Source organism: Podarcis pityusensis, assembly GCF_964106645.2.
Source record: "Podarcis pityusensis genome assembly, chromosome: 1".
Lineage (NCBI taxonomy): Eukaryota > Metazoa > Chordata > Lepidosauria > Squamata > Lacertidae > Podarcis > Podarcis pityusensis.
The window spans coordinates 53,168,921-53,186,002 of record NC_138028.1 but is presented as its reverse complement, the minus strand read 5'-3'; the positions used below and the strand labels follow the sequence as shown (position 1 = coordinate 53,186,002).

Below are 17,082 nucleotides of genomic sequence, written 5' to 3'. Positions count from 1 at the left end.
GCCATCGAGTCCAAACCCCTGCCAAGCAGGAAACACCATCAGAGCACTCCTGACATATGGTTGTCAAGCCTCTGCTTAAAGACCTCCAAAGAAGGAGACTCCACCACACTCCTTGGCAGCAAATTCCACTGTCAAACAGCTCTTACTGTCAGGAAGTTCTTCCTAATGTTTAGGTGGAATCTTCTTTCTTGTAGTTTGGATCCATTGCTCCGTGTCCGCTTCTCTGGAGCAGCAGAAAACAACCTTTCTCCCTCCTCTATGTGACATCCTTTTATATATTTGAACATGGCTATCATATCACCCCTTAACCTCCTCTTCTCCAGGCTAAACATGCCCAGCTCCCTTAGCCGTTCCTCATAAGGCATCGTTTCCAGGCCTTTGACCATTTTGGTTGCCCTCCTCTGGACACATTCCAGTTTGTCAGTGTCCTTCTTGAACTGTGGTGCCCAGAACTGGACACAGTACTCCAGGTGAGGTCTGACCAGAGCAGAATACAGTGGCACTATTACTTCCCTTGATCTAGATGCTATACTCCTATTGATGAGGCCCAGAATTGCATTGGCTGGTCCCATTGCCAGATATTTGCTTCCTTTGCGTTTTTAGATTTTGCTGGAAGCCACCCAGAGTGGTTGAAGCAACCCAGTCAGATAGGCGACATATTACTACTACTACTACTAGTAGTAGCAGCAGCAGCAGTAGTAAGCCAAGCTTGAACACATCCTCCATTGTGATCTCCAAGCTGCACCAAGCTTACTCTCAGTACCACCATCTATTTGCCATATCCCTACTATGTAGAGAAGCATTCCTGCTGGCTGTCCTGTAACTTGTGGGAGAGGGGTTATTGGTTTGTTTGATTATGTGTGTTCTCATTGTGTATGTTTATGTTTTGGCCACCATGTGATCTTCAGGTGAAGGGCAGTATCCAAACTGAACAACAACAACCACAACAACAGAAAATGGGTGTAGCTCAATGGTAAAGCATTTGCTTGCATTCAGATGGTCCAAGGTTCAATCCTAAGCATCTCCAGAACTTCCATGTCACTAAACAATATGGCTCCTCCCATAACTATTTTCTATAAATGGCCTTGAAGGTTGGAGTGGAACCACTGGGGTACAGTACCCCCAATCCTCACCTCTCAGAGCCTTCCCAGGATACAGTTCAACTATATCAAAAGCCACTGAGAGATTGAGAATGAGCAGGTTGGCATTCTCTTTTGCTCAACAAATGACACCAACCAGCATGAACTCACAGTGGAAACCCAAAGGAAAACAAATGTCAGAATTGGTAATTTGTGGCGCTTCTCAAATGAGCATCTGTTGAATAGAAACCTAGATCACTTTTGGGTTCTGATCACAGACTGATCCCTTAATAAGTTATATGGAAAACCACTCCCACATGCACTTCAAAATGCAAACCTATGAGCACCAATGCTGCATCAAAATCATCCTCTGCTTTTCTCCTTCTGCTTTCGGGTCTTTGGTCCATCTACCAGCAGCATCTCAACTCACTGGATGTCTCATGTTTTGCCTGCAGGATGTTCCCGTCACTGCCTCTTGGCTGCCAAGAATCTCTAGAGGCAGTGAGGCTGTGCGCTGCCACCTGTTGTTAATCTAGCCTTGTTTAATCCATTCTGCTCTGTGTCAGCAGTTCAAAAGGGCACTGTTAGTATTTTTTGCCAACTTCAATTAACGTGAGATTTTGGAGGCCCCCCTCCGATCGCATTTCATCTGCCATGAGTCAGGCACAAAATAGACAGATTTCAGTTAGAAGCAGAGAAGAGATGGTTATGGCAACAAAGAAGAAGAAAAATAATACTTATTTGGATCTCTTCTGCCTGTGCTCTGGGTGTTTGTCTGTCTTTTCCCAGCAACTTTCTTTCTGTTTGAATATTGTTTGTAGCTCCAAGGGATTTTGTTTCTCTCCCACCCTCAACTCTAGGGAGAGAAAAGTCTTAAGTGCAATACCTTATAGCAGCAGCAGCAGAAGCAACAGAAAAACAAGATGCAAAGTAGTTTGTTCTTTTTTTAATATTACAATGTAATGAATTTGCAGTACATATCTGTATAGGCAGTAAAATTGTATGGCACAACCTCACACTGCAATTTTTGTGGGCATTTTTTCCATTCCATTATTTTATTCTTGAACATTTTTGAATGTATATTTTCATATATTCTGCCTCAGGCCATAAAGCTAAAGGGAAAAAAAGTTGCATTTATACAAGGTTACAATATCTTACAACAATAATATTGACTGAGGTTTGTTTTCTTGCGATCTTTCTCCCATTCTCGCTTTCAAACACTGCACACCCAAAAAAATCTGATATATTATTATACATTGAAAACTGTCCTTCAACATCAGTAGTATAAAAGTCCTAGCGCTATCTATGTTCATGGAAGGAGTACTGGTTTGGGTAATACATTACCCGGATTTGCGGTAAAGGGTCACAACTGGTGTGTGGGGAGGGGGGGGGAGTCACACTTTGGTTTCCCTGCACTACCATCCATGAAGTTGAAAGCAATCAAAAGCTTTCATCTGTTCAGCCTAACTCTGCCCCAGTTCCCATTTGGGCTTTTTTTTTTTAAAAAAAAATTTCAAGTGTTTGCTTTTTTGCTATGTCAGTCAAAGCAGCAAAATAAACATGGAGTTCTCAGCGGCTGTGTCTGCCTGATCATTTTTCAACCATTTCCAGGAAGCTACCTTTTTCACTGTTGTTTGTTTTCAGAGTGTTTTACAACGTACTGTGAAAACTTAGCATACACTAAGACAAGGAATAATCATCCAAAAGAAGAAGAAAGACATAGGAATATCCTGCCCCCCTCGTGCCAAATGGTCATATAGCTCACATTCTGTTGCTCTGGCCAGCAGATAATGTTACCATGGGAAGGAGAGCAAGCCAATGCTCCATTAAAACAGCCCTCTTGACCATGGTAGTATCCAGGGTACTGGATTTGTCCCTAGAACATCTAATTGTTGACCCCAGAAAGCCTCCTGAGTTCATTTATGTCCAACACAGAGTAAAACCAGGCAGAGCACTCTTGTGGAGGGCTGGCATTAATGGAATTCTCTTGCTCGGGATACATTTTTTGTTAGAACTACAAGCTATGTTAGACTCTGGGCTGCCGCTAAAATGGCAGCCCTGTGTTGGCTTTTCCTGCAATGTTTAGCCATGCTTGCCCATGTCTACATCTCAGTCTCGGCCAACGAGGCAGAGCAGTGGCAAAGACGTGTCTCAACATAAGTGGCAAGAGGGAAAAGGGCTTGGCAGAGGGCTGCTGGTTTTGGCAGCCGCTCCATTTCAGAGCACAATGTTCTATTTTGTCCTTGGGGGTGAGTTTACTTAGTCAACGAATGTGTACATGTTGCATTGAACAGTTCAGTGCATGGTCCACAGCACTCCTCCAATTATCCTGAAATGTCTTCTGAAGGATCTGCTGAGGTACAGTCTAGATATAAACTGAACCGTTCATACACAAAGCCACATTGGAGTTGACATCAGGATGTGACCAGCAGACTTCAAGCAAACCTAGTCTTAGGCAAAGTACACTTGAAATACATTTCTTGTGCACACAGACTTCACACACCACACTCTTGTACACTACTGCATGCATGTATGGTCTGCAGTGCGCAGCTAGAGCTGGCCATCTCGCTGTTCTAAAGCAACAAAATAATGGCACGTTGCTCACCTATAGGAGTCACCACATTTACTTTGGGGTGGAGCCCAAACTTTTAGCCCCACCCTGGCATTGTGTCTTTCCCCTGAAACACCTGCAAGTTGTGCACCATTTCTTGTAGAGAAACCCCAACATGGGAGCTTGGCTTGGTTGTGCAAGTGCCTCTACATATGAACAGGAGTCAGGAGTTTGCATGTTTGGGTTTCACCACAGGCAGCCATATGCATGATGTCAGGGCTAAAAAGCCTGTCTCTGCTACGAAGCACATTTGGTAACGTGCTGCACATGAATAACTCATGAATAGGACTTATACATACAGCAATGTACCCCTCAAAGTTAGCGTCTAACAAGATGACCATTTTTGGAGCTGCAGATTTCATACTGAAAGCTAAGGCAGCAGCAAAAGAAAAGAAGAAGAAGAAGAAGAAGAAGAAGAAGAAGAAGAAGAAGAAGAAGAAGAAGAAGAATTAAGAGTTCTCCCCCACCCTAGCTTCCCAACTAAAAACTGAAATCACATTGGGCAAAATGCTAGTCATGAGAGATCCTATCCTCCACCCAAGAGATGGCAAACTTAGCTGTTTATACAATAAACATACTTGCACAGGCAGCACACACACTCACAATATATTCTCCTAGGTATGCACACTTAGGAACACAAAAACATGGTTAAGCATGGATAATATTACTTATGCATTCACACACACATTAAGTGATAGCCAGCATTCGTCATCATCAGAATGGCTCCATTGATTTCAGTGGATCTATTTTGGACATGACCAATGTTGGATGTTGCCCATTATTTCTTGCCTGAGAGTTCCAGGTACAACTCTCAAAGGTACCCTTCTGAATAAGTGTGCATGCACACGAAAGCTCATACCAATAACAAACTTAGTTGGTCTCTAAGGTGCTACTGGAAGGAATTTTTTATTTTGTTTCAGGTACCCTTTCAGTTAGACTGACCACATTCAGTTAAAATGGCCAAGGCCATTCAGGGGAGTGAACACTATCAATGCCAGAAAAGTGTCTGTGGGACCTTGATTTCATAGCTTTAAAAGGTGGCGAGGGGCAAATGAGAGCACTTATCCCTGATAAGTTGTTTGTGCCACAACAAATGCAACATTGTTGTGTATTTGTTGTTGGGGGAACACAGGTGTCATTTCTGAAAGTAGTACTTTTACTGGTGGGTGTTGTGTTTTCCAAGCCCTTGATGCACAAGGCATGATCCAAACACAGTGGAAACACTTTGTATTCCTAGTGATGTCCTTAGCATTTTCACTAAAATCAACATGAAAACCCATTTTTTAATCTCTGCAGGTAGAGTATCAATCCTTGTAAGGCTTGTTGTAAAATGTGGGTCTGGAATTATCACAGGCATGTATTGGACAGTGCACGTGACATCATCACTATAGACAAATAAGAGAAGTTACATACATACACCTGAAAAAAAGAGAGTGGGGGGTATTGGATCTTTTTAGTCTGTGCCACTGGCACACTTATTTCTGCAACAGTTAAATGTGTAGAACTAGTAAAATGGCTAGAGGGATAGATGATCATGTGGAATGATCACATGGTGGTGAGGGAACATATGGCTTCCCCATCTCTAAATGGAGGCCCTGCTTCATTTACCTCTGCTCCACAAATAGGACCGTTCCCATTCCCCCCCCTTCAGATTTTCCAGCAACTTTTCCTCCTGAGAACCCATGTGCACTGAAGACCAAGAAGCCTTGTTGTCGATGAGCTGACTTTTTTGTAAGAATTCCTGCCGGCAGCCTTCCCATTCCAGGCCAGAGTGTGTGCAAATGCTTGTGATTCCACAGCCACATGTGAGCCAGAAGGCAGGTGTGCGCTTGTGTCCCAGGCATCACTGAGGGGGGTCTTGCTTTTGTGACGAGGCCCAAATGAAATCTCTGTGCCTGTATAGCAGCTGCTCACTGGGAGAAGGGAGACCAGTAGCTACCAAACCCAGTAAACACCCTCTTAAAAACCAGACTGGCGGTTTAATCCTCCTCCTTTCTTTCTCTTCTCTGAGGGATATGTAGCTCTGTGCTTAAGAAACCACAAAACCTAAACACTGTTTAAAAATCAGCTTATTCATAGCTGAGTTGGGCGGAATCTCAGCTGACTCGATCCAAATCTTCTTTGATCAATCTATAAGGAAAGCAACCACAGGGGAACTGGGAAGTTGCCACCATCCTGATGAATGGGAGTGACAAGAGGTGGGTCCATGTCTGCTAAAAGCTTTGAGCTGAAAGCAAGAGCATTTCCAACCAAAGAAACAAGCTCTAGCTTTATTCCTCCAATACATGGCTAGGGCAATCTTCATATGGTGGTTTAGGTCAGTACAAATGGAAGGGGACACCAGGAAGACTGTTTTTTGAGCTAGGCTGCGGATTGCAGAATTGTGAATACTGTTTAAAGAAGGCACTTGTTCTGGTAATCATGGAGATCTATCTTCTCTTATTGGTCAGAAGCCTGTGACCGTAATAATATAGGAAGGGAAAACCATGTTCTTTGGCCTTCTGTAGAACTAGCCATGTCACCTGGGCAGGAAGACAGGAGAAGGATTTTCTCTTTCTTGTAGACCACACTCTTGTCGCTCTCTTGCTCTTTATTCAGGCCAGTAGTCAGAACCCTTGTTTTGGACTGATGGTAGCAGCTCCCACAGCTTAATTTCATTCCTCAGAACTAAGCAGGGCAAAAGATAGAAGAGGATGGGCCATGGATCCTACTTTATGTTGATTTTCTTCCTTTATTTTCCTACGTTTCTATGCTGCCCATGCAACAAAGTTTGCTGGATGGCACGCAAACAGTCACTTATTTGAAGGACTGTCAGGATGTGGTCCTATCTCTGGTCCAAGGCTGTTTTAGAGACAAGGAGTCCTAAGGAGAGAGTGAGCAGGGGCATCCAAGTTGCCCATCCGCAGGCAGCACCTGGGTGGCAGACCCAGCAGACATGCCGGCCACTTGGTCAGTCTTCCCCACTATGGTTAGATGCACTGCATTTCTATGGGGAAACCCAGCCAGATGGGCAGGGTATAAATAATAAAATTATTGTTAAAATTATTATTATTTCAATTATAGTTTCTAAGTTGCATTATAAATTAGCGCATGCAAATGTTATGCGAATCCGTGCCCATTTTTGTCCTCTGTTTTGGATATAGATTTTTATCTTACTTGGCAATAGGTACACAGTCCCCCTACGAGGATGCAGGCCCCACTACTACAGGAGATGGCACAAATATCGTTGCTTTGAGTTGTGCCAATCTCATAGCCCTTGGTTTGCTGCTTGGATCAACCCAGATTCCTGTGTGGTAGGGTTGCCAGAGCACAACACGGAGATTGCCTGGGACCTGTATTATCCTTGCCAAATCAAGAGGTGCCACACACAGCCTTGGCTTCTCTTGTTCCTTTCACGCTGTGCTCCACCCCTGCCTGCTGTGTGGCAGTCCTGTTCACGACATACAGCAGATGTCAGGAAAATGGGAGACAAGACAGCGGCTGCTTCTTTTTACCCAGTGCAGTTGCCAAGGCAACCTCTGGGTTGCAGCCTGGCATCTACAGGTATTCTGTGAGTTGAATCAGCATACCCTACACACAGCACACACATGCATGCACACACAAACACCAGTCTGGCACTCGTCAACTAAAGCAACCACATTATTCTGGCATTATAGGTATCATAGAACTGCCCATAGCATGAGAATAAATGGTACTGGAAATGTGCAGAGCAATCTACTGGGAAGTGTGGCTTGAAGCTTTTGCGTTTTAAAGAGAAAGACAAATCCGGTGTCAGAGAAAGCAGGGGAGACAAAGTGTCCTTTTTCATTGGCAAGTCAGGACAATGACAGCATTCGGGAAACATGCCATGTGAACACACACACACACACACACACACACACACACACACACAAAAACTCAACTTTGTCTGGTGCAGTAAACACACCCATTATTTCCTTCCACACACCTGTTTGTTGGGGACAACAACAACAAAATCCCCTGCATGTTTAAAACACTCCAAATACGGCAACGCACGTAATGCTATTATACCTAGGATAGCTAAAAGTGCTGCATTCAGATCTCTGAGTAGGGCACTGGCTGCCTCGGGTCCAAGAGTGGATGGATTGGTTCGATCGTCCCTGTTTGCTCGGTCAGTGTCTGGAGGGCAACCGCTGCACCTTGTCATGTCGCCCACGATATGGCAGCGCTGTGCTCCTTGGCTTTCATCCGCAGGGCAGCGATGCTGGAGGACTTGCGGTCGGGCTCGCCGTTCAGCTCGTAACCGTTGATGCCGGGGCTGATGGCTGCGCCACCGAAGAGGCTCCCCATGTGAGTCTGTCCCACGTGGCTGCCGGGACCAGAGACGCTCAGGAATTCGGAGACCCCTCCGGTTGTGTGGGGATGGGTGTGGGGAGACATGCAGGAAGGCACTGAGTCACAAGGCACGACGCAGGCAGGGACGGGGGAGGCAGCACCGTTGTTGCCAATCCAGGATGGATTCTGGATCTGGGATGGTGGAGAAGGAAGGAAAAGATCAGTTAATGAGCACTGGTTTATCCCTTGGTTCTCAAAGTGGAAAAGATGTGTGGACAGGGAGAGGTCCGAGTATTAAGGTGTTCTGTATTGAATCAAGCCAATTCCTTCTCAAAGTAGTGTAGGCATCTCATCTGCGAAGAGCACATGTCTCTCATTACATTGATTGATAGTGCTGGTGGCCGTTGGTGCTCTTGTTTTCTTCTTGAGGTTTTCACATCCTTGAGTTTATTTATTATTATTATTATTTTCAGATCATAAATTGGCCACCTCATGCCAATTTTCACATCTCATATGCTCTATCCACTGTGCTATTCTGCTTTTGGAAAAAGCCAAGGAATAGAAAACCCTGTGCTTGAAGACACTGTTAATTAATTCAGATTGAAATTCTGTCATTCAGTCATGAAAGGCACAGAGCCTTGATCAAAAAAGAGGGGTGGGAACCCTTAGAAAACTCAGCCTTCTGATGAAATGTCTGTCTAGCCCAGGACTTACCTGTCTTCCCCAACAACAGCTCTGCCAGTTTGGGCAGGTGATCCTGGGCTAGGCAGACAGTTGGCCAGTTCTTAAATCGAGGCATTTCTGGGAATTGTTTCTGGGGCATTCTGCAATTAAAGACACTCTGCCTCTGAGCTCCCCCCTTTTGCTTAGTGTGAGAGAGAAAAATTGCAATGACAACAACAAGCACATTATCTAGGATTATCTAGGATGCTGAAACCAAAACGATCCTACCAAAGCAGAGAGCGAAGAATGACTTTTACCAGCAGGAGGCCCCTGGGAGGTGGGGAGGGGAGGTGTATTGGGGGGGAGAATGTGAGATGAAAGAATGCAACAGGAGAGGATCCAGATGGAAAGTAGGAAAATGCCTGTCTCTGAAAGGCCTGCATTCCACAGCCTTCCAGCGCCATTCAGCTCTGGCTCCAAGCCTGACCTTTTACCTCCGGCAGACTACATCTCTGTGGCAGGTATAGTGGGGGAGATGAGGCCGTAACATTCGGAGGTGATGAAAGCAGGGGACGCAAGATAGCCAGAGTAAAAATGCCATCGTTTAAATTTATGGTTCTGCCACATTTTGAATATCATGTACAGGTCTGGTTGACCCCCACCTCGAAGAAGGATCATCATGGAGCTGGGGAAAGTACAGAAAGGGGCAACTGAAAGCCTGGAGACCCTTCCCCACCAGGAAAGGCTGAAGAGCTAAAGCATCTTTTGTTATGAGGTGGGAGGAGATGAGCAAGGGCAAGATGAGCAACCTTGTCTGTGTTTCCAACAAGTGGGAGGCGGAGAGAATTTCCCTTGGACCCCAGGATGTAAAGCGGAGAAGGTTAATTCGTTCTTCTTCTGCCACTTTCCTTCCTGGGCATATGCCTGTTTGCTCTGAAGGAACTCAATGGGGCTTACTCCACCAAAAATGTGCACAGAATTACAAATGGATGGCAGATTTTACAAGCCACTTCCAAATTTCTCCAGGTTATACAGGCAACAAAGTACATGCTATGTATTTATTTCCTATCTTTGAAATGTGAGGGTAAGTTTCACAACTGTTACAGAGGCAAAGGTTTTTAACACCGTATCAGTTCCTTGAACCTTGAATCACTTGTCTCATCCTACCATATCCCAACTGACTGAAGGCAGGGCCTTAGGGTGGTATTCAACATTGACTCTGGGCAGACCTGATGAAATTAATGGACCTGACTGAGTCATGTTCATTAATTTCATTAATGAGTGAAGCTTAGTTGAATGCCACCCTTAATGTTAAAGAGACAGGTGTGCTGGTGGCAGACACTCACCTGGGCATAGTTCTCTGCTCGAGTTAGTAAGGGGAGCTCATAGGCTGTGGAGAAGTGGGTGCGGACCTGCTGCATTTGACCAAACCGCTCTCGCTTCCTCCATTTTGCCCGTCTGTTCTGAAACCAAACCTGAGAAGAAAAGCACAGGTTGAAAAGTGCTTCAGGAAAGGAAGGAAGGGGACAGGATCTCAGTACATCTTCTGCGACTGGAGGTGAACAATTGCCTCCTCCAGGCCACCCCAAGTTGTAAAATATTGAAAAATAGAATTCTGCTTGGGTTGTCATTGTATACCCATCCCATATTTTAGACCTTCCTAAAGTGGCAACACTGATATCAGTGCTATTACCTTCTATGTAGTAGCTGAACGTTGCTGGCCAAGAAGCAGGCTGAGAGGGTCTTTTAATATGGAACCTAAATCCCACATTTGGGTGCTTATCTCAGCAGAATCACACATAGATGCTTTCATTTAAGCTATATTTGTATTGTACGTTGCTCACAAATAGCTGCTCATGCACCTTTGGTTAATTTGAACACCAACATAATTACAGTGGTACCTCAGTTTACAAACCTAATCCGTTCCGGAAGTCCATTCTTAAACCAAAGCCGTTCTTAAACTGAGGTGCACTTTCCCTAATGAGGCCTCCAGCTGCCAGTGTCCTTCCACCATTCGGATTCCGTTCGTCTCCTGGGGCAAAGTTCGCTAACTGGAACAGCTATTTCTGGTTTTGTGGAATTTGTTCACCGAATAGTTCATTAACAGGCTGTTCATAGACCGAGGTACCACTGTATATTGAACAAAACTAGCTGTTCCTCTCTCTTCTGGTCCATTTTTCTGGTATGAGAGCTTCATTGTCTTTAAGTAACAGGTAATCATCTTACATTGTATCTCTATATCAGGACACAATGACTTTTGAGTTGTCAGAGAAGTTCCTTACCATCTCCTTCCTATTTATTCTGCACATTTCCAAGAGCAGGTCTAGCAGAATGCTGAGCTACAAATTGGGAACGACCCCGGTTCAAATCTGATCTCTGTCACCAATTCACTAAGGCAAGCCGTGTTCTCTCAGCCTTAGTCTGCCCATAGACTTGGACCATGCAAGGCCCAAACAGACCTGGCCAGTGCCACTTGCAAGGCTGACCCAAGGCATTGTGCTGCCTTAGATGGATTCCGAGTCCCTCTGACTTTTCTGAGCATACAAACGGAAGATGCTGTGCTATCTGTTTGTTTCTCCATCTGTTCTTTCACCTGCTTTCTTAATCTGCCTACTGTGAGGAGAAACAGCTCTGAAAGTCCACCAACACATACCCTTTTGGGCCCCACTGATATCAGAGCCCCAAAGCCCTGTCAGGTCAGGTTGTTGGAGGTTTCCATTATGGCGGGGGGGGGAGGGGGAGTCCAGTACAGAATATCTTTATCCAGTGCAGGAGCTCCATCACTGACATGGGAGAGGAAGAACCAATATATCCCAATGTGCCTGGGACACTCTTCCAGAACTATAGGGTTATTCACTTATCCACTTACCTAGAAGCAAGTCCCATTGAACTCACGCCTAAGCCTGACTTCCAAATACACATCTATAGAATTGTCCTGTTAAGCTCTTTATTCTTATATCACAAACAGAGGGGACATATATTAAATGTGCAATGATTTGGTGAAAGGCAGAATTATAAATTTAATGACAACAACAACACCACAGTGGTACCTTGGTTTACGAACTTAATCCGTTCCGGAAGTCTGTACTTAAACCAAAACTGTTCTTAAACTGAGGTGTGCTTTCCCTAATGAGGCCTCCTGCCGCTGGTGCCCTTCCACCGTTCGGATTCTGTTCTTAGACCAAGGTAAAGTTCTCAAACCAAGAGACTATTTCCGGTTTTGCGGAGTTTGTAAACCAAATCGTTCTTAAACTGAACTGTTCTTAAACCGAGGTACCACTGTACTCTAAAAATATTTAGCCCATAGCAGCTGTAACCTGGCACTGATACAGTCTAGAAAAAGCCTGCTATTAACACAACATGTAACTTGGTTGCTTGTGGAGGTGCCAAACAAGGCTAATTTATTTAAAATTATTGAATTTTATATTTACAGTGAGATGCATGGCCAACACAAGGAAATGCATAGATTAATCTGATTCACTATGGGTCCAGTGCTTCACTATCTTCTTCTTTCCCCCAATGGGAGTTTTGAAGCTTTGTTCATACTTTTGAAGCTCAAACAAAATCTTAATATTAATCTTGTAATACAGCCCCAAACAGCAGGGTTCTACAACATATGCAAGACAAAATGAAAACAACTAGAATTGAGGAGAGGTGGGGGGAGGGAGAGAGATGGGAACTGTTTTACAAGGTAAAGTTTTAAAAAAGATGTACCCAAAGTATAAATGGTGCATTTAACTAAGCAAGATTTGGTCACAACTCACAGGGGAACAACTATGAGTCCAGGGATATCAAAGTGCTATGGGCATGATGTGAGACAACCAACTAAGGCTGTGTAAACCTTCCTGTTGACTCAGCATCCAGTGCGCTCCCATTGTGGGTTTGGGCAGAGGCGGTTTTAGAGTAGTACAACTAGCGCCACAACAAAGTTGCAGAATGGAGAGCGGGAGGTGAAAAGGCACCAAATTTTAGCATCGCACAGAGCACCACTGAAATTTGAGAGCCCAAAGGCCACCACTGGTTTAAGAAGCGGTGCACATATGATATTGGCCATAATCTGGATATATTCTGTATCTATCCTGTCATTACTTAGGAAACACTGCATTTTGATGTGCTTTCTGCTCAAACCAGTTTCAATCCAAATTGAGAAAAACAGTGACCTATCTGCATTTTAAGTCAGTAATATTCACATAATCCCAGTCACTAAAAAGTGATTAAATGGTGTCTGATCTGTGGATGAACTCCAGAAACCTAGTTATCTATTCAGTCCTCAATTATTATTTTTTCTTGGAAGATCTTAAAGTTCAATATTCTATTCTAAGAAGACAGTGATGCTGCCATAATATTAATCAGCAGTACACTGTCACAAAAAGACAAAACTATCAATAATTAAAGCAGAATCACAATCAGTTGCCATCGTTTTTGCCTGTTTATGAAAACTGACTATGCCACGTGGTTAATTTTTAAACTTTTTGCTATGTTTTAAATGGCTCACGTATCCACCATGTAATATGCAGTTGTGCTCTTTTGCAAGGGATGATGCAGTTATTAACCAAATCTTTAAAATAAATTTCTTCCTTTCTTAAAATATAATAATCAGGAACTAGAATATTGTGCTTTCCAAAGGAACATTTCTACAAACTGGTTTACATTAACTGTATTTGGCTGACCTGTGTCCCTCATCTATTCCCTTCAATAAAACTGAAGGAGGATTGAACAGCATAGCAAAGAAGTAAAATTATCTAAAGGGGGCTCACAACTGAATTGATTGTACCTACAGCTGCTTGCTGGGGTGTCATCTGCTTGCATTTATACAAATGCATTCATGTTTTGCCACAGGTTAAATGTGTTTAATTGAATTTTTATCGTCATTTTGTGTATATGTGTAGTCACTCACTAAGCCTCTCAAGAAGGAGGAGAGCAAAAGTGGATGGCAATATTCTTCCCTCTCTGTCTACGTCTCTTCTGTTCTCACCCCTCTCCTTAAAGTCTGACTTCCCTTGTAAACTGCAGGAGTCAGTCTTGCCAGCATCTCACTTTGATCTCCAATAGGAGATTTCTCTCTGTCTGCTTAGGCCTGGCAAGGAGATTCTCAGTGACCTGGAGGTTTCCTCCCCATGTGGCTCCAGGATGGTTTGTATCTCATCCAAGCAGCAGCAGCAGCAGAAGCAAAGCAATCACTCATTTATGTGAAATGACTGAAACCGTGTCTGCATGGGCGTCTGCCAGCTGCAGCCTTTGGAGTTATTTTTGCTGACCTGCAATCTGCAAAAAAAAAAAAAAGACAATCCCCAGCGGTGCAGTTAGGTAATTTTAGACTCTGGCCTTAACGGTCTTACAGGGTGAACCCTTTTTTAGATGGTTATGTGTATTACTTCGCTGACTTCAAGATGTAGGAAGGCAACCCTGTTGCTTTTGAGGGGCCTTGCAGCACATTCCCTGGGGTTCTGACCCAAAGTCCTGACTTACTGGTACCACTGAGGCAATCCCTACAGGGAACCGCAGAGAGGCTGCAGAACCATAGTGTGTGCATGTTAGGAGAGGGGACTAGAGACAGACAGGGCGACATCATTGTTGACATACCACTTGCACTCAGGTAGTGAGAATACAGCATTGCAACCGGGTATATTCATCACCCTCGCAGTCTTGTTTTGCCTTCCCCACATGCTGATATGACCCCTCCCATAAGCAGCCCAGCTGGCAGCCAGTCACAGGCTTGGTCAGCCGACGTATCTTTGATCTGCAGATGCCGAGTCCACAGGGTGACCCTGCTGTGCGAAGAGGAGTGGGTAGCAGGTAGAGAGGGTGCCATAAGCTGCTAGCAGAACATATGTTCCGCACATGTGTCCATCCCCAGACACGGCAAACGCATTTCTTTCTGTCATGGTGAAGCGTTCGCTATGCTGCTTGTGAATATGGATGATGTGCACCGTGCAACTGTTCTGGAGCGCCTGGGGTGCCCCGGGGCAAGGAGAAACCTTGACAGATGATTTCTAAGGGGAGGGTTGTGCTGGCAACGTGTGTCGGAGCCCAGAAATCAAAGCCGTTTTCATACGGGCAGGTTAAAGCCTTCAGAGGAATGAAGCTGACCCTACGCTGTTGAATTAGTTGAGTTGAGAGGGAACCAAGATACTGTTTTACATTTCTGAAGGGGCAGGCATTTCAGGAGCCGGCATTTTGACTAACAAACTCCTGAGAAAGTAGAAGAGGGGTGCATTCAGGGCCCTGCTCAGCAAAATGAACAGGAGGGACCCTAAGCGGGGCTGTGGGCTCAACGCATTTTGAAGTCGGTGAATTGTGGAACTTCAAGAGGGCTCCCCTTGAAAGACCAGAGTCTCAAATACCTGAGCCATCCAGTTCTGCCTCCCTGCCAGCAACAACCTCCCTCCAACTTGCTGCTACTGTTGGGAGCAGTTGGTCATCAAGGATTTGAAAGCATATGCGCCACACTTGTCTTAAAGTGTGCTTTTATGTAAAATGGGTGTGTCTGCAGGGAGGAGGAGAAACAGCCAACACATTAGGGCCAAATTATTCAGGTTTATGAACTACAGTAAAATTTGATAATATGTTTGTTTTTTGCTGCATTTTGGAAATAGGGGCTTGTTTATTTGTAACTTGGTTTTTGTTTCTTTTAAGTCTACACATCTCAGAAAACGTGCAATAAAGGAACCCAGTCTTCCCAGTAGCCTCTAATTCCTTGGTGTGGTGAATCCAGTATGCCCCTTTGGCATGGGCTGTGCTATGTCAAGTGGAAGCAAACTGGGTGTGATCCTCAGAGGACTCAAGGTCGTGACATGTGGCTGATGGCATCATTAAGCGTTTGCCAATGCCCTGAGGCCATCAGATTAGAGGCCTGACCTACGATTAAATTTACAGATCAGACTGGGTAGAGCACACCCATCCTTTGTGCTAAAGTCAGCAAAGGCTGGTTCATGGTGGCAAATGGAGTGCTGCTCCACCAGCCTCAATCTGCCCTCAGTCAACCCCAAGCTGCCTGCCTTCTTACAGACAACCAATCAGGGGTTGACCCAGCCTGTCAACTGGCCCCATCTACTGGTTGGTCTCCCTGCCACCCACCCTTCTAGCCACAGTGGCCACCAGCCACCATTACCAATGGCAGCTGGCTTGCCACCAGTGGGACTAGAGGTGAATTTCAGGACCAGCAGAAGAGCATCACTTGTGCCCTTTTGGGCTTCAACCTGTACATTGGTTTCCTGATGCTCCAACAGTGAAACTCTGTGCTCCTCACCCTCAAATCCCTTCTCTTTTTGCTTATTCGTGCTTCATCCTTTATTGCTAGGGCATGCCATTTTATCATGCACCAAACTGGGTTATTTTTAAATAGCAGGGGATAACAGAACAAGAAATAATAATAATAATAATAATAATAATAATAATAATAATAATAATAATAGATTTCTGCTTCTAAAGGTTTTAAAAACTAAGCAGTAGCTGATATGCAGATATGAAATCATGAAAATTGTCCACAGTTGAGCAATTGTACCAAACTAAAAACTCCCACAACATCTGGGTGGATTTTTTTTTTTAAAAAATCCTAACTGGAACCATTTGAGACGAGTGTGGTGGGATCCCTACTACCTCTTGGCTCCAGAAAAAGCTTTAAAACATGATATAATGAAATGCAAATGTTCGCAAATTGTGTACAAATGCTCAGATTAAAAGATTACAACACTTACTACTGAGAGAGATATCCTAATCACTATGATTTCTAGGGTGATATTTTTAGACAACCTAAGCTATTCCTCTCTTCTATTATAATCCTTAAAAAAACAACAACCCAAAAACACCAGTCTTCAGGTCTTTATTTTCCAGAATACATGAGACTGACTACTGTGTGGTTGAGAGATGGAGTGCAAAAAGACCCCTGAAGGATTCTAATGCAAAAGGCTGAAAGTTGTGTTGCCTCTGAACCATTTTGATAACCAAAATGTTTGATGTCTTAGTATGTTTCAATATATGCTGTGAGCCACCCAGAGTGGCTCGGGAAACCCAGCCAGATGGGCAGGGTATAAATATTATTTTGGTGTTGGTGTTTAATACAAATATATGAAGTCCAATTTCTTCCACCAGAAAGCAATGGATCTTCAAGCATGCAGTGCTGGTAGCAAACTGATAGCCAAAGGCCCTTTCAGTTTACACCTCTTCTATCTTTGCTTCACAGGAAACAGACTGGAAAGCTCTGTGCTGTTGCTCAGTCACATATGCTCAGTCAGTCATGATGTTTATCTCCTGCTGCATTCAAGGCTCAGTGTTTGCCACACCTGCATACCATCCAACGCTTTCAAGCCAAAATCTGGGAAGCCATTTTCCTGGACGCCATTCTCTCCGTTTTTAATCGTGAGAGCATGGTGGCCATTTTGGTTGTGATCTCACGTGATTTTGTGCTGCAGCCCCCCCAAGTGCTTTTTTTGGGCA

The 17,082-nt window shown here is 44.3% G+C and overlaps 1 protein-coding gene across 2 annotated transcripts in view; it reads right to left on the bottom strand.

The window, feature by feature from the left end:
- Positions 1-2,588: 2,588 nt before the first annotated feature.
- Positions 2,589-17,082, bottom strand: part of ALX4 (ALX homeobox 4) — a 76,856-nt gene continuing 62,362 nt past the window's right edge. For both annotated transcript variants that reach the window (XM_081002236.1, XM_081002235.1), the window contains exons 3-4: positions 9,993-10,121; positions 2,589-8,175 (exon numbers count right to left, since the gene is read on the bottom strand). In XM_081002236.1, the coding sequence (XP_080858362.1) occupies positions 7,852-8,175; positions 9,993-10,121 (453 nt within the window). In that variant the 3' untranslated portion in view covers positions 2,589-7,851. The remainder of the gene's footprint in view (positions 8,176-9,992; positions 10,122-17,082) is intronic.